The following is an 18,363-nucleotide window of genomic DNA, read 5'->3' as shown; positions in this document are numbered from 1 at the left end:
ATGAAAGCCTCTCCAGGCAGTCCCTGTCTCAGGTAGCCTGTCCAGTTCTTTGGCACATCACATGGAGCCATGGTAATGAGTGGAGGGTCATTCCTGTCCGCCCAGCCTGGCACATCTGGGAGGTAAATTAAGCCTATTGGGAGGTAAGCTGGTGCTCGCAGCCCTCAGGGGGGCCATTGAGTAAGTGGCTGCCTTGGTTGGTTGGTGCACTAAATGGTAGATCCCTCAGGGCTTGTAGGAATTTATGCCCCATGGACCACATTTTACATTTTAATTAGGCCTCTAGCTTGTCTAATATCCCAGCTCTTTCAGGCCTAGTCTACTGTCTGTACAGGGGCCGCATCCTTGGCGTCCAGGCTGCTGGGGTGGCGGCTCTAGCCCAGCGCAAACAGTCTGCTGCCCTGAAGAATTGGTGGCCTCCTGTGGGCTCTGTGAAGTTGTGTACTGTTCGGGTCTCAGTGGGCTTCTTGTTCAGAGAGGCAGCCATCTCTAACTGGGGTCTGAAAGTGGGTCTTTGGGCTTCCTCTGATTGGGCAGTGACAGGCAAGTTCCATATGGCTCCATGTTGGCAGCGACTGTTTGCAAAATAACAAGTTCTCTCAAACAGCAGTTTGTGCCCCAATACAGACTGCTGAATGGGACCAAAGCCTATGTGCAATGTCAGATTTCATCTCCTTGTAGTTTGAGCTGGTAGCTGATCATGCTTCAGGGATTGCCTAGTTGAGAGAAGGGAATCCATACTTAAACCTGCCCAGAGGATTCCAGGAGGGACAAGAAAGGGGGGTGCTGACTGTATGGAGAGGCAGGTTTTGGCTCTTTAGTCCTGGCATTCTGCTGACCAAAGGCGGGATTATTTATCCAAGATGGAGGAGACAATTTCCACACCCTCATGCATCAGTCGGAGGTGGATCCTGAGATTAACATTAACAGTGGTGATGCTGCTGATGGTACTAGAAATGATAATTGGTACTTAGTGAATGGAGGGTATTTGCAGGCATAGCGCAAGATGAGTTTCTTACATGATCTTTCTGTCCTCATGGCACCCACCAAGGTAAATAGTCTTTGCATATGAGGACACTAAAGCTCAGAAAGTCATCCATGGTCACAGAGCTGTAACTGGCAGGGGTGGGGCCCCTTTGTCCTCTGGCAACCTCTCCTGCCTCATCTCCTCCCTTTTCCCCTTGTCCTGTGCAATTTGGCAGCCACCCTGGCTTCTAGGCTTTCCTGGCAATGTGCTAGGCACACTTCTGCTCTGGAGAGTTCATTCTTCTTCTCTGAGTCTGGAATGCCCCTCCCTCGTGTGCCCTCCAGGCTGGTGGCTCCTGTGTCATTTAGATCTCTGTTAAAAGGCAACGTTCCACGATGACCCCACTACCAGCTGTCACTCTGTCCCCTTACCTGTTTCTCAAGAGTGTTTGACACTGTCTGACTTTATATTATTTATTTGTTTGCTTGTTCATCCTCTGGTTCGCTCTATTAGAATATGAGGCCCACGGGGGTGGGGACTTTGCCTCTGGTTCACTGCCGGGTCACCAAAACACGGAACACTGCTTGGGGATGTAGTAGATGCTCAATTCTTTATTTTAAAAGTGAGTTAAATGAGCTGGGCTTCATACAATCAGAATGGCTGGGGTCTTATTAGCCTAATAGAGGCCAAAAAGCCAACTTTGATTATGTCTTCCTCCTAAAGAGCAGTATCCAGAGCAAGTGTCCTTCCTGGCCAGACTGGAGGGAAATGGCTTATTTGGGGGCAGTTCTGGATGCAGCACTGTGGCAATGGGCATTCAGGAAGGGCAGGGTCTACCCAGGAATGTCGCCGCAGTCCAGGGAGCGGCCAGCTATCACAAATCTTTCCAGAACTCCATGCTTGGAACTAGTCAGAGGCATAAAGTGGAATCAGCTCACTTCTCTAAAGTTCCTTTTATAGTGGCTCTTCATTTTTGAGCAAGAAATATTTCTTAGCTTGTTCATTCATCTGACTCATCAGATTTGGCTCCAAATGACTTTTGCCTGTTTCTAAAATCCAGATCCACTCTTGGAGGGTAACGAATGTGTTAGAGTTTCTGATGGTTGTTCTAGAAGGCAGTGTGGATGGACAGATAGATAGAATTCATGGCAGTGGTTTTGTTTTACACACACACACACACACACACACGCGCGCGCGCGCGCAGAGCCAGACTGCAGATAGTCAATATGCACCCAGTATGCACTGTTCAAATGTCAGCAGGCACTGCTGCCTACTCCTGAGCACAGACCTGCAAGATCTGACTCCAGCAAACAAGACTAACAAACCTGGATCTTGGACGAACCTAGAAGTGTCTTTCTCATACATCAAAGTCATGGTCTCAAAGCCTGAACAAGTACTTTCTAATGGATGTCATTGTTTTCTTTACTATGCTTATCTCAAGGACAGGTGGCCCATTTGCATCAATAATAGAGCCTTTTCAGAGGCTGTTAATATTCTGCTGGGTGTGCAAAGCCGCTTTGTTTCTTCTCCTCCCAGGAACAAGGTAGCCTGGTGTCACCTGCAGTAAGTCCCTAGCAAAGGACCAGGGGCTAAAGAGGCAGAGAAGTTAAGGAACAGACCAGGGCCTTGTTCATTCCCTTAGTCTTCCAGTATTTATGTGTTTGTTTATTTATGTTTATTTTTGAGAGAGAGCGAGAGAGCGAGGGAAGGGCAGAGAGAGGAGGAGACGGAGGATCCAAAGCAGTTTCACTGCAGAGCCCAATGTGGGGCCTGAACCCATAAACCGTGAGATCATGACCTGAGCCGAAGTCTGATGCTTAACCAACTAGGCCACCCAGGTGCCCCCTTCCAGTATTTACTGAGGGCTAGGTACTGGGACTATGGAGAGGCAACCCCATGGGGAAGATGGAGTTTTACAAAACTCACTGGGGTAGGGGAGTTAAAGAGAATGTCTGGTGGAGTGACTAGGAAAGAGAGTAAAGTCAAGTGGGGAAAGGGACACACCTCATGGATGAGCTATGGAGGGGAAGGGAGACGTGGGTTTGGTGCCTAAACCCCGGGATGGGCAACAGAAATGTCCAGAGTGCTTCCTGGAAACCCAGTACAGGGACAAGGTGCCATCTGTGAGCAGGAGGACCACAGAGAGCATGGGTGAGCACCAGGTGTCCAGCGGGCAGCTGGGGAAGAGTCTGGGCACTGGAGAGAGGTTAAGTTTGGCGATGTACTCTGTGGTGGTTGCCTTGTGTGTGGACTACATCTCCCAGGGTCAATAGTGAAAGAAGAAAGGACCCCTGAAAAACCAGTGGATTTCAATGTTTCCAGACATCACTGAATAAAAATGCAGTTGTGTCATATCAGTGCTGCAAAGCTAAATACGTGGAATTATATTGCTTGTCGAAATCAACTAATAAATTAGTCAAAACATAATTCCCTATCCTCAAGGAGCTCACAGCCTGGTCTCAGAATCCAAAGTCATACACAAAGCAATTAATGAATAGTTCAAAATATTGTACTATGAAATGCTAAGTTGTATGGAATGAGCTCAATCATGCTATAAGCATTTGGAAAAATGGTAGCTGAATACAAGCTAGGAAGGCCTCCTGGAGGAAAGAATACCCAAGCCCCCTCACAGGAGGGAGCTACAAAGAGAGGTTGGCTTTGCCCCCCATCAGCTGCCTGACTTCAGGCCAACTATTGAATGGCTCTGGGCTTCAGTGTGCCCATTTGTCAACGAAAGGTTTTGGTCAACATGATCTACAGTGGTTTCCAGCCAGATCTGTTATTCTCTGGTTCTGTGTCTTGGAGGAGTTGAGATGGGATGAACATGGGAGAAAGGTGTTAGGTCCGGTCAGAGCATCCACAACAACATCAAGAGGCAGGGATGAGCACTGTCTCAATGTGCAGAGTGAGAGGACCTGGCTCTGGTTGGAACCCTTGCCATCTCTTTCCTGGTCTGTTGTCATTACTTTCTGACAAACAGCAAGCCAGGGCATAAGTCCAGGCATTAAGTAATGGCAGCCCTAATGCATGGTCGGGGAATGCAAGAGAGAGCTCAAATAAGAAGAACATTGTTCTGGAAGAAATGGCAAATTATGGTGACAAGGAGGGGTGTATGTTGGACATGGAGGGCACTTTTGGCCTGATACCTGGCTGACTCCAGGATGGAAAATCAAGTGATTCTTGAACGGGGTCCTGGACCCAAGATTCTGAACCCATCTTAGGACCATTCTCAATGATTCTACTCAGACTCCCAGAATCAGGGTAGGGATTCCACTTCCTTGGAAGTGTCCCATCTCAAAGATGCCATCTTTGCCTCAACTTAGACATCACTTGTTCATTCACAAATAAACTTGGTCAAGCACATACTGGTCATAGGGATATAGGGATAAAGGAGTGAGAAGGGTATCCCTGTCTCAGTGGATAGGACAAGCAGGGCCCTCTTGTTGCAATGGGCATGGCATTTGTGGAAAAAAAGAGACCAAACCAGCATTGGTGGGGTATAGAGGTGGAGACTGGACTAAATAACAAAGAGGTGTTTTTTTGTTTTTTGTTTTTTTTAATCTGGAATCAAGTGTTAGTTACATGTCATAAAATTTATTCATTTGAATTATACAATTCAATAATTTTTAATAAGTTTACAGAATTGTGTATTTATCACCACAATCCCATTTTAGAACATTTCTGTCACCTCCAAAAAAGATTCTTCATGCCCATTTGCAGTTATTCCCCATTCCCATCTCCAGTGCCAGGGAAATACTGATACTAATACCTTTATATTTATAGATTTGCCTTTTCTGGACAGGTCAGGTATATGGAAGCATGCAACATATGGTCTCTTGAGTCAAGTTTCTTTCATTTAGCATAATGTTTTAGAGGTTTGTCCGTGATGTTGCATGTACCAACACTTCATTCTTTTTTAGTTCTGATTAGTATTCCATTGTTTGGCCGCATCACATTTTGTTTACGTGTTCACTAGTTGATGGACATTAACAAAGGGTCTTGGGTGCCATATTGGAGTCCGATTGAGAGCTCCAAGAAAGGAAGACTTAAGTAAGATTGGGGTGCAGCATTATAAATCTTACCCCCAAAACAAAGATGCACAAGGAATATCCTAGCCTTATTTTCTTTTAGTAAAATTATTTCAAACTCTGAGCTCCCCCATCCTACTGGTTGGTGAGAATTTCAGTCTCAATGGTTCTTTCTACCATACTTGTCTAGAGGTCCCACTCAGAGCAAATTTGAGAAGGCTGCTACATTCTCCATAGGCCCATAGTCCCCTGAGGCCTGGCCACCTCCAGGTGTCCTGGGCATGCATAAAACTCTGGAGGTGATGGTGGCTGCAGGTAATACCGTTCATACCTAATTATATATCTATATATCTATATATCTATAAAAGTATATCTGGGGTTTGATCCTAGAAGTGAATGGCTGGGTCAAAGGGTAGAGAGAGCTATAATTTGAATAAATAAAACCATAATTTTTATAGAGGTTGTACCAATTTGCCCTTCATCTAGCTATGTATCAGAATGATTACTTTCCACACACCCTCCAACATAGTGTGTTATCAAATTTCTGTCTGACCCGCCCACCCAAAAACAAAGTATCACAACATGGTTAATTATCATTTTGATTATATTGAATGATGTTCAACATCTCTTCACATATTTATGAGCTATCTCTCTCTTTTAGTAAACAGTTTGTCAATATCCATGCCTATTTTGCATCTTATTATTGATATATAGATTATCTTTATATATCAGGGGAAATTAACACTTTATCTGTGATAAAGTATAAGTGGTTTCTTCCCAGCATATTTCCTTTTTTTTCCTTTTGATTTTACTTCTGGCCATTTCTGTTATGTCACTTAAGAAAAAACTTTGTAGAGCTGAATTGATCAATCTGTTCATTTGTGGCTTCTGTGTTTCATGTCATAATTACTATACATAAATTATCTCCAGGGTTTCTTTTAGTATTTTTCTGGTTTCACTTTTAATATTTAAATCTTTGCTTCACTTGAAGTAAGGAACAAGGTATGGATGCAAAGCTGTGTTTTTTTCCCAGATGGCTACTCAGTTATCACAATGATTTTTTTTTTTTTTTAATGATGTACCTTTTCCCTGCTTATTTGAGTTGTGGCCAACATTTGAAATGTTGAGAGAAACTGTTGATTTGACTTCTAAAAGATTCCACCAGTCACACTGTCGCCACTAGGCTTGTGAGTCCCCTTGGCTTCAGATTCTTAACAAGACTTGCTATTGTATCTCTTTAATTTTTTGCCAAGCTGATAAGCAAATCCTGGTGCTTTGTTCTCATTTTAATGGTAAAAGACAATTATAGAAAGGAACACAGAAGCAGTATGTCAGTTGCCTAGAAGGAGAGGCTGAGAAGCTGCCACTGAACAGAGACCCGTAGGAAATCAGCTTGGGGATAGGCAGTGAGAGTGTGTCACAGGGACCAGGGCTGTTGCAGGCCTTGAGTGAAAGAATCTGAGTTCTGCACATCCACGGGTAGGATATCCACTCTTGTAAGGAGTTAGGAGTGGTGTGCCCCAGGGACACAGCAGAGCTCAAAGCCTGATGTGTGGAAGACTGTTAAGGGATATGTGGGCCTTGGGTCTGGTCAGGTCTCTCTCTGTCCTCCACCCCACACTCGGCTCAAGAAAACCTAGAGGTTCTACCTCAGGATTATCTTTTCAGTTTCCACTGGTTTACTCCAACCTACTGTCCTCTGTTGCCTGTACTACCATACCTGCACCCAGTTGTCCCCACCATCTATTGGGGTGGCCCTCCAACCCAATCTGTACTTTACATCAGATAAGTCTTCTAAAACCTCAGCTCTGATCACCTGTACTTTTCCTCACGGAAACTCATCAATGACTTCCAGTTACCCTCAGGATGAAATTCAGTGTTCTTGACCAGACTCACCCTCTCCTCAGTCTTATTCCTGCATCTGCAGTTTTTTATGACTCTTCTGTCACACAGGCAGCATTACTCAATGGCTCCAGGCCACATTTTCCCACCACAGGGCCTCTGCAATTGCTGTTCCTGGGCCTAGATTCCCCACTCCTCCTCTGTCCCTCTTGGCCCCAGCAAACACACACTTCTTCTAACTTCTATCCGTCCATCCCCTCTCAGTTTGGAGGTTCTTCCCTGACACTCCTCTCTGTATCAGGTACACCCCCTCTCTAGGCACCCTGTAATTTTCCCTCACAGCAGCTAGCACAATTGTAATTATTTAGTTATTTTAATCACCATTTGTCTAATTTCTGTTTCTCTTACGAGATTATAAGCATCATATTGTTGTATCCCCAGTGGTTAATGGAATACCTGGCATAAAGTTGGCATTCAGCAAATATTTTTTTTTCATTGATGAATGAGTGAGGTATAACTATAAAGCAACGAGGCTGACTCCAGATATCACAGACAAATAACAATGTTTGTCCCTCCCTGCTAAGAATGCCATTCCACCCGCCTCTCTGTTTGCCAAAATAATTCTCTTTCTTCAAGGCCCCCGGTCCTAATTGCCTCTTGCCCGGAAGGCATTCATGCCTACTCTAGTCCACTCTCTAAGCATATTTTTCCAACCCCTGTCGTACCTGCTGACAGGAGAATGAAAGAGAGAAAGAAATGAATGTGAGGCTCTGTGATGGCCTTTCCCCAAACAACAGGGAAGTTATTTCCTTTCTCTCAATTTCTCTCTACTCTTTCCCTTTGAATATACAACTGTATTCCTCCTAATTTGCTTTGATCGTTCCCTTAAGAGCTGTCATGGAATCAATTAAATCTGTGTAGGTTTTATAACTTGAGGTCACCCAGTATGATTCCTCATTTTACAGATGAGAAAACTGAGGCCCAGAGAGGTTAATGTTTGAAACGATTACCTCTATTGGGTCTTATAATACCAATCAGTGTCATTTTCTAAGATAAATGTTCTCAATATCCCCGCTCCGCAAGAGTATAAACGCCTCATTCTGTCTATTTAAGACCTGCTGGTGGTGACAGTCTCAGTGCTAAGGTGAGCCCTGAAAGGCGGGCTTCCTGTCCTGCTCCCATATAGCGAAGCCGCAGCAGTCTTGAGTGGGTCAACGGCTCTGGCTGGGACAGGTCCCTGCCCTAAATGGGGCCACAGGCTTCACCTGTGCATTGACAAAGAGGCCCTGTGTTTGTGCCGCCACTTCACACAGGCCAACCGAAGTCATGGACTAGGAGTCTGCTGTGCTTAAGCACCTACAAAACAGCAAAAGAAAGCTGTCCTTTCAGAAGTCACGTAGGGTCAACTGGGGAAATGTTATTTCAAAATGGCCACGAAAGGGAGAGAGGTCTGAAAATTGAAACTAAAACAGCTGTCAGCGACTTCTCTGTAATATATTTGCTTCTGGTTCCAGAAGCCCAGGCAAGCAGAACATAACTTTAACAAACACATTTAACTAGAACATTACACAATCTTTAAGAGGGGTTAAAAGTGGTTCCTTGACATCTAGAGAATCGATAAGAAATTAAGCAAAGTTCCAGGTGACGTTTGGCAATGTGCAAGGATCTGGAAAGAACTCACCAAGGACTCCAAGCTGAGGAAGAGACTGACTCCTGGGGGTGCTGGAAGGGGATGGGGGAGAAGAGCCTTGGATAGATTGGTACTCAGGTGCCTCAGTGGCAGGGCCCAGGCGGCAGAAGTGTCCATGAGGTCACTCTTCAGGTCTGGGTGGGCGGGGCCGGCTCTCTATGTGCCTGTTTGTTCTACACACCACGCCTGGTCTCAGATGCTCTGGCGCAAGCTTGAAGGGCAGCCTGGCCCTCCTGCTCCTACAGGGGGCTTAATTCTATGCAAGAAGCAACTGTGTATATTTTCCATGCACACAAGATGACTTCAACTTAAAAAATTTTTTTAATGTTTATTTATTTTTGAAAGAGAGAGAGACAGTGGAGGAAGAGCAGAGAGAGAGAGGGAGACACAGAGTATGAAATAGGCTCCAGTCTCTGAGCTGTCAGCACAGAACCCCATACTGGGCTTGAACTCATGAACCATGAGATCAAGACCTGAGCCGAAGTCGGACACTTAACCGATTGAACCACCCAGGTGCCCTGACGTCAGCTTTTTAAATTAAGAATTCTATTTTATATATTTCAGCTCTACACTGTGAATAATAAGCAATTAGCACAATATTTAAAGAAATAGATACTATTTTGTACTTTTACTTTTTGCCACTGCTAAATATTAAAGTCAAGGATCTTCATCTGTTTTTTCTTTTCACGTAAGATAAAGTTTAATTTCTTGGGGCGCCTGGGTGGTTCAGTCAGTTGAGCATCCAGCTCTTGATTTTGGCTCAGGTCATGATCTTGCGGTCCATGAGATTGAGCCCTGCATAAGGCTCTGTGCTGACAGCCCAGAGCCGGCTTGGGATTCTCTCTCACTCTCTCTCTGTCCCTCCCCTGCTCACACATGCTCCTGCATGCGCACTCTCTCTCTCTCCCACTCCCAAAATAAATGAACATTTTTTTTTTCAACGTTTATTTATTTTTGGGACAGAGAGAGACAGAGCATGAATGGGGGAGGGGCAGAGAGAGAGGGAGACACAGAATCGGAAACAGGCTCCAGTCTCTGAGCCATCAGCCCAGAGCCTGACGCGGGGCTCGAACTCACAGACCGCGAGATCGTGACCTGGCTGACGTCGGACGCTTAAACGACTGCGCCACCCAGGCGCCCCAATAAATGAACATTAAAAAGGAGGAGTTTAATTTCTTGGGTCCCTTATTTGTTTCTGGCAAGCAGAACAGAATTTAATGAACACATTGAAACATCCTGGGAATACTCTGAGTTCTTGAAGTCAGGGTCCTGAGAGCTCGCCAGTACAGGTAGTGGCTTCCTGTTCACCAACCCAAGGAAGAGAGAATGCCCCATGACTCTCCTCCCACCCCTGATGGAAGTGAATTTCTTTGGCCATTCAAAATACCTCTTTCTCCTCTCTATCCTGTCTCTTATGGCCATGTGACCATGGGTGAATTGCATGATATCTTTTCATCTGTAAATTGGGGGTGATAATATCTAGTTTTCAGTGTTAAAGGGAAGATCAAGAGACACCACTTAATAAATGCATTGTTCCTCTTCTCTTTCCCACCTGTAGGGCTGCTAAAAATGAGAATTTTTTTTTCTAGTGTGAAGCATGCTGTCTCTCCCCTGTTAAGAAGCTCTCCTTCCTCCCTATGTGACATCCTCCAGCATTCTCCTCCATTACATCCCTGCTTTCAGTTTGCACTCAATGAAGCTTGATTTGTTTCCTTAAGCATCTCACTTAGCAGCCCCTACTCCTACCAGTTTTATGGTTTAGCTTTTTCAAAGGAATTGATGTTATAAAACAAAAGTTTATGAGAATCTAAGTTTGTTGAGAGGTTGTGAAAAGCCTTATATTCATATGCTTTTCACAACTCTAAAGGAACCACCATAAAGAATTAGGTTCGGAAATGAGGATTTCTAAGGTGAGGGGTGTTCTGTAATTAGACCCCTAATCCACAGAGTGGTTGTGGAGAGGAGAGGCTGTGTCACTCAGGAATCAAGTCCTTGCCATCACATAGGGCAGATAGCTGCAGGCTTGTCCTGTGGAGGTGATGAGCCATAGTCACAGCAGGAGTGCTGTAGGTTAGATGAAGGAAGGCTTTCTAGAGTAAAGTCTGTTCTATTTCAGGGTGACCAGCAGAGAAATATTTGAAGTCTGCGTATAAGGAGGTCTTTAAAAACAAATTAGGTTTAGGTATGTTTTATTTCTCACGTCAAGTGGCTGCACTGGTGAGCTCATAAGGCCCTCTGCAGAACGAGGCTTCTTTGCTCCGCCTCTTTTTTTCTTCTTACTCTCTATTTTGTGTTTTTGCATGTGTGTGTCTGCGGCCTGCTTGGTACAGTGGGAAGAAGTCAGTGGCTACGATGAAAACCTGAACACCATCCGCACCTACCAGGTGTGCAACGTCTTTGAGCCCAACCAGAACAACTGGCTGCTCACCACCTTCATCAACCGGCGGGGGGCTCATCGCATCTACACAGAGATGCGCTTCACTGTGAGAGACTGCAGCAGCCTCCCCAACGTCCCAGGTTCCTGCAAGGAGACCTTCAACTTGTACTACTATGAGACGGACTCAGTTATTGCCACCAAGAAGTCAGCCTTCTGGTCTGAGGCCCCCTACCTCAAAGTAGACACCATTGCTGCAGATGAGAGCTTCTCCCAGGTGGACTTTGGGGGAAGGTTGATGAAGGTCAACACAGAAGTCAGGAGCTTTGGCCCTCTTACTCGGAATGGTTTTTACCTCGCTTTCCAGGATTATGGAGCCTGTATGTCTCTCCTTTCTGTTCGCGTCTTCTTCAAGAAGTGTCCCAGCATTGTGCAAAATTTTGCCGTGTTTCCAGAGACCATGACTGGGGCAGAGAGCACGTCTCTGGTGATTGCTCGGGGGACATGCATCCCCAATGCAGAGGAAGTAGACGTGCCCATCAAACTCTACTGCAATGGGGATGGAGAGTGGATGGTGCCCATCGGGCGCTGCACCTGCAAGCCTGGCTATGAGCCCGAGAACAGTGTGGCCTGCAAGGGTAAGTCCTAGGGCCTCTTAAGGCCTCTGCTTCTTGCCCACCTGGGACAGGGTCCAATCTGCAAATCTTCCCCACCTCCAGCTTTGGGTCATAAAGGAGCAGAATAGCCTGATGGCTTATTACAAAGCTCTGTGGGAGTCGGGGGGTTCCTGGGTGGCTCAGTTAAGCATCTGACTCTTTTTTGCGGCTCAGGTCATGATCTCATGGCTCTTTGGTTCAAGCCCTGCATCAGGCTCTGCACTGATAGCACGGACCCTGCTTGGGATTCTCTCTCTGCCTCTCCCTCTGCCCCTCCCTGTCTCTCTGCTTCTCTCTCTCTCTCTCTCTCTCTCTCTCTCTCTCTCTCTCTTTCTGTCTCTCAAAAATAAATTTTAAAAACTTAAAAAAAACACACAAAAGCTCTGGGGCATCTACATCCCCAGCTATGATGATTTTTCAACTGTGTCCGACCAGAATGCAGTGTTCATGATGGGGGAAGAGATAGAATTCCAAATGATAGGTAATCACGTAATAACCCTGGACATTCATATTCTGTTTTGTGTGTGTATGCACTCTCTTGCCCTTCACCATGCACACACCCCTGCATCATGTCCAGCCCCATGCTCTGAAGCATGGAGAATTTGGGTTGTCATGGGCAGTTCATTCAAGGGTAGTTGAGAAGTGACTGAATTTGCAAAATATTTTAAGTCATTTCAGTTCAGTTCCCCTGCACCCAACTTGGTCTTGAACCCATGTAGCTCATTAACTCAAAGCCTTTTGCTCAGCTGTCTTCCTCCAGGGGCTCAATGCCAGGGGCAGACCTAGCTTTTGTGTACTGGAAGGAGGTGAGCTAATGCAATGGGGGGAGGTGGTATCAGGTATTGTATTACTTTTGCTTCCGAAGAATACAGAGTGATACTAACTTGGCAGTTTGGGAGTGTCAGGGAACTGTGTGCTCACATTGGCTCTCCTCAGTCCAAGAGAGCACATGTCTAATACATGGCAATAAATGAGCTGAACTGGCTTGAGATTCTTCTCTGAGAATGAATAGGATGGTCTAGAGAATCCATGACTCATTTCTTTAGTAAGGGCATGGAAGCTGAATACAGGGAGGGGGTGTCCAGAGTTGGGGAAGAGAAGACTTCGTTCCTCGATTACATTTTGCCTGTGGCATTCAAAGTTTCAGATTCTTTCAAGGGCAAGGCTTCCCACATAGACCTCAGAAATGACCACCTTGACCCTAACTCATCGTTTAGGTTGCCCCAGACCTCTGGGGGCAGGTTGGAGTTGGAGCTCCATTAGCTCCCTCTGCTCTCTCATGAGCTTCCTATCAGCCATCCTCCCTGTTGCCCCCCTCCGACACTCCGCCTGACCACCAGATTGTCTTTGCCCGTCCCTTTCCTCTCTTACCTTGCTCCCCAAACACCTGCAGCCAAGCACCAGGCACAGGATTGCTAATGCCCATCAGCTCTGCGATCCTTTGGACTCAGCTAATTGCCTGGGCTGGGGCACTCACACAGCCTTTCTGAGGCCTGCTGAGAGCGGAGAACTAAGGCCTTTGTGTCTTTATTGGATTTCTTGGTTATGGTGCCCGTGATGGATGGTGTGGAAACAGAGTGGAGAGAGTGCCAGATCAAGTGATGAATCAAGGCAGACAGTTTTAAAACCAGCCTAGCCTGGCCCCACAGCGTTCCTCTTTGTCCCCCCGGTTGGAGGTGGGGCAGGAGGCGCCCTTTTTGGCATTTGTCAGGGTCTGAGTGGGGACCCGGGCACTAGGCTGAGTTCTTAAAGGTGCAGGTGCGGCAGCTGCCAGGCACGCTTGCAAAAGTGCTGGTGATTTCTTCAGGCTTCAAAGAGCTGCCACACTGCACTTGCTGGCTGGGGCCCTCTCGCTTTTCCCATTATTTCCCGAGCAGAATGGCAGGAACCAGGGCAAGCATTGATTGGTTCTGATTTAATTGGGACTCTGGGAACAGGCTCTCATTTCTTTGGGCTAATTGGAACTTTTCTCTTTTGGGGGGTTCTGCTGTCTGTGCTGTTTGTCAAGTCACCTCCTGCGGTTGTTGTGGGATGGCCTATGGAGACAAATATGTAAATCCAAGTGGCTTCTTTCCATTCTCCCTACCCAGCTCCAACCCCCTTCTGACTTTTGGTGGACGTTCCTAATCTAGAGTTATTATGAAACTGACTTGATTTCACAAATTGCCTATTGCAAACGCACTGGAGGGTGGAGGAAACGGGGTGGCCAGGGCATCACTTTGCCATTTTAGAAGCATAGGCAGCCACATTTTGGTGGCATTTCTGAGAGTGGAGAGTGGCAAGCCAGGTGGTGTCATGGGTCTTACAGCCCAGCAGCCTGGCTGAGCTTGTGTCCTAGAAGGAGAAGCTCCCCTTTTTTTCTGTCTCAAGGACTTTAAGATACATCCTCCAAATCTTAGACATTCGCTCTGCTAGTAATCTGGTTTTGATGGATGATCATCCAGGACTCCCTTTCCAGAACTAAGCAGGCTGCCCCAGGGAGGCAAAGAGGTCTTGGCCATCGACGGTGATATCGGGAGGACTCTGCACCCTTTGGGTGGAGATGGGCGGTGCATGTGGAAGGATTTGTGACTCGTCCCTGTATGTGTCTCCAGGCGAGGGTACCCCACCCATTTTGGGTGCTTGTGCTGTGCTGTCAGGTAGGCACCATAGCCCTTGACGGCAGTTCTGCGGTGGCCCACCTAGTGTAGCCAGTTTTCATCAGGCCAGAAGCATGAAGAATGGGGGATGCCAGAGAATTGTGGGTGAGACACGGTGAGCCTCTTTCAGCTGTGCTGGCAGGACTGGGGAGGGAAGGCAAGCTACTCTCCTCCAACACAGCCCTGAGAATTAATGCCCTGGAGCCTGGCTGAGCCAAACGTGGATGATTCTGGGCTTCACTCAGTTATACTGACCTGATAAACTTTTCTCTGGATATTTGAATCTGGGCCTTTGCATGTGTCAAATCTATAGAATATCTTTATATTATTTTCTGGCAAGACAGACTTTCATCATGGACAGGAACCTTATTCTGACCTTCACTTTGTGTCTGCTAAACCTGCTCCTGTCAAAGTCACGGTGACCTGTTGTTCTGTTGTGCAGAAGCACCTGGAGACCAGTTAGGTAGCCCAGCCAGTGAAGAGTGGTCCTGGCTTAGAGCTCTCCTGTCCTGAGGAGGGTGGCGGCAAGATGGGGGCAAACAGAGGAAGCTGTTGGGGGGACCTTATACGTTAGGATGTGCCACAAGTGGCAGACACACTTTCTAGAGGGCTCCATGGCCCAAGGCCTCTTCTGGACTCATCCTTTATACTCACACAGATTGGACCAATCAGTCAGAGTCATAGTAGCCTGCTGACCCCTCCGGTGACTCTGGTCCCACCTATAAAATTATTAATTACTAGGAAAATGGCCCATCTGCCCCAACTTCAAACCTTATGCTCATAGTATAGTCGATCAATGAGCACTCATGGCTTTGTCTTTACCCACCCCATACCTTCCCTACTCAGGTTGATGGCTAAGTTGATTTTCTGTGTGGGTGCCTGCAGTCTGCCCATCCCTGGGGCCAGGGGCACTGAGAGCTGGCACTCAGCAAGCTTCCTCTGTGCCATGGAGCCTGAAATATTGTGCCAGCTGAAGTCAGTCTTGGGGAGGAGGGCTGGGCTGAGACTGACAGTTGCTAGGGGGAACCTGGCATGTGTAGGCCTCTTAGCTGTCTGTTGGAAGCTTGGAGACTATGGTATCCCATTTGGGTGCCCAGGGAGGGGTCTCAGGTGCTAGAACAGCCTCTGGCAGCCAGATCCTAGCTGGAGCAATGTACTCATGAGGCTTGATTCTGTTTCTGCCCCTGAGTACTCCTTGAGGGCCTGGCTTTCCTTCCCAGACATAGTCCTGGGAGCTTCCAAAAGGAGCTGTCTCATTAGCCTGCATCTCCAGCCATATTCAGGACTCAGAGAATGACAATGCTATGTATGACCTTCCCTGCTATCCTCCCTTATTCCTGTTCCTGTGGGTGTTTAGGCCAGCTTTGGCTCACCACTGTAGAAGGCACACGCTGACCCATTGGGCCCAGGCCTTTGTTGTTGGTGCTGTCACTCGAGGGGAGGATGTAGGAAGATGAAAGGGGAAAGGGGTATATCCAGGTGGAAGAGGTCTAACCTAGAGATAGGAACTGGTTTTAGTCCTGACTCTGCTGTGAGCTTCTGGGTAGTTTTAAGGTAAGTCTTTTCCCATGAGAGCCCTTTCTTCTGTGCCTACTTCTTAGGGTGTATGAGAATTAAGTGGATAATTAGTGCATATGAGAATGCTATGAAAGCCATGCGATGTCATGGCATTGCCCTTAAGCCCTGAAACACACCATCTGACTCTGGCTTCTAAGGGGATAAAATTATGGAATGAAGGTGGCATGTGGTGCCCCCACTCAGAGACACAGGTCAGCAGGAGACCTGAATATTCATCCATCACTTGACTGCACCTGCGTGGGCCCAGCTCCATGACTGTCCAGCAGTGACCAGTGATCAGCATGTCAGTGTGATTCGCTGTCCCTCAACAAGTCAGTGGGTCAGTTAATACACATTTGAAAGGTGTGGCCCATGCAAACTGCCTTGAGGCAGGTTGTGTAGGCAGGTGGTCTTTGTGAGCTGGAGGTCTGAGTGAGGAGAGAAGACTCCCCAAGCCTGAGGAGGATGGTCATCTGCAGCAGTGATTCTTGATTCCATGGTGGGCATGAGACCCCACAGGAGAGGTTTTATAAAATGATATCCCCAGGTGACCCCTTCTGAGATTGTATTGCATAGGTCAAGTGGAGCCCAGGCCAAGGACCCCAGATCTAAGCTCTAGACCAGAACCTTCTATGTTGCTGGAGAATAGAAGAAGGGGGCTCAGAGGAGGTCACTGAAGGCATCTTGGGCTTGTGGGATTTGTAGAAGGGTGGACCTGAGGTGACATGGAAGGAGTCTGGGAAAAGGGACTTCAGGAGTGGGCTGGAAGCTGGGCAGACTGAGCACGAGGCTAGCTGGCCAGCAGAGGGGAGATGCTCAGAACATCAACACACTTTGAGCAGGGCCCTACAAGCTGAGCTGCTAGAAAGCCTGAGAAGGGGGCTATGGACAGAGGAGTGAGGAACAGAAAGCTGAGGGAGGACTGTCTGGAAGTTACAGAAAAAAGCAGCCTTTCCTGCAGCTGGCCAGCACCAGCTGGATCTCTCAGGGCTATTCTCCAAACAAACATCAGGGGTGGATTGCTGTCCTCAAGGGCACCGTCAAGCCTGCAGGACTCCTGTGACTTTCTCAGGTCCTGCCAATCAGGGTTGGAGCTGAGGATGTATGTGCCGTAACCAGGAATCCACATGGCTTTTCCAGGGGACTCTCAAGTCAGCTGAGACCATCCATCCCAACTCCAGATGTTGGCAGGACCTTGACAACTTCTGGAGAAGACCAGAGCAGTTCTTGGTTCATCCAACTCCTTGTTTCATGTCTCTCCCACTCCCCACATGTCTGTCAAAGCCCTGAGCTAGGGCCTACACCCTCTCTGGCACTTGTTCTGTGTAGCCCTCCCAGGCACTCCTCAAGCCATCCACTCCCTTGCCAATGCCCCAGAGGCTGCTGTCCTTCCCCAGCTGCTTAGGCACTCCCTTTCTTCAAATGGGGCCTTTTTTTCATGGTAATTTTCCACCTACATGTAAATTCCTTCATGCCTGGAAACCCAAGGGACATTTTGAACCTTTCAACAGTTTTGGTGCCTTTGTCAACTTGAGTGGCTGAGATGAGCCAATTTATAAGCCTGGGAGAGTTGAGACAGAAAATCTGCAGGATTTGAAGGTGGAGAAAAATATGTCTAATTTCACTCACCTTGGAAAAAAAAGTTCTGGGGCCTATTTCCATCTCTCTTGGGTTGCTGGTCCCAGCTTTGGGTTACCACCTGCATTCTCATCCTGGGTGCTGAAAGAGAAAGTGGGTCCCAAGGGGAGGGTGTGTGTGTGTGTGTGTGTGTGTGTGTGTGTGTGTGTGTGTATGTGTGTGTGTGAAGGTGTGTGCACAGGCGCAGCCACCAGCCTGGCAGCTGCATCCGGGGCACTGGGGAACCCTGTCTTCTAGCTCCAGCCCGTCAGCTGTTGGCTGGTGAGTGAGAGGAAGCCTGCAGCTCAGTCAGCCTCCGCTCCAGCTCCAGGGAGACCAGCTCTGCTCAGGGCTTGGGGAGGACGGGGTCATTAACACCGCAGCCTTGTAAGATGAGCTTCATAATAGGATTTCCCAACAGGCTACTTCATTTAGAAGTCTCTTGGGCTTCCTCTGCTCCCTACAGTGGCCCTGCCCAGTGCCCTCCAGAGAGGAATCTAATGTAATTGGCTGGATGTAATGGGCTGTGACACCAGCATGAGCAACAGCAAACAGAGCTGGAAGGATGCCCCAGTGCCTCCCTGACTCCAGCATATGAGGCAGGAGCACTCGGTCCTGTGCCCTGGTGATAGTGGAGGACAGCAAGAGGGGAAGGGAGGGAAGAGAGGGGAGCTTCAGGTTCCAAGTCCTCTTGTGATCTGTGCTGCCCCTCTGCCTTTGAAAGACCTGGGTGGAAGCACCAAATTCCATTGGTGTTGACCAAACCGTTGTGATTCTCCCAGGTCAGTGCTGGAGTGACTGAGAACAATTTGGCAGTGTTCTGTGCACAAGAGCTGCCCGGCATGGAATCCACCACTTACTAAATGTGTGCTATCAAAGATGCTGACAGACACACCATGTAGCCTTTACTCAGACGGTGTGGGTAGTGGAATTGTCACGGGCGAGCGGTCCAGTTGAGGCCCTAAGGTCACCACTTACTGCACCATCATTGGC

At 47.6% G+C, this 18,363-nt stretch overlaps 1 protein-coding gene across 2 annotated transcripts in view; it reads left to right on the top strand.

Moving 5' to 3' along the window:
• The window catches only part of EPHB1 (EPH receptor B1), a 432,420-nt gene that overhangs the window by 150,430 nt on the left and 263,627 nt on the right, over positions 1-18,363 (top strand). For both annotated transcript variants that reach the window (XM_045503564.1, XM_045503565.1), the window contains exon 3: positions 10,858-11,539. In XM_045503564.1, the coding sequence (XP_045359520.1) occupies positions 10,858-11,539 (682 nt within the window). The remainder of the gene's footprint in view (positions 1-10,857; positions 11,540-18,363) is intronic.

This window comes from Leopardus geoffroyi, chromosome C2, assembly GCF_018350155.1.
Source record: "Leopardus geoffroyi isolate Oge1 chromosome C2, O.geoffroyi_Oge1_pat1.0, whole genome shotgun sequence".
Taxonomy (NCBI): domain Eukaryota; kingdom Metazoa; phylum Chordata; class Mammalia; order Carnivora; family Felidae; genus Leopardus; species Leopardus geoffroyi.
The sequence above is the reverse complement of the archived record's forward strand: the minus strand, read 5'-3'. Positions and strand labels throughout refer to the sequence as shown.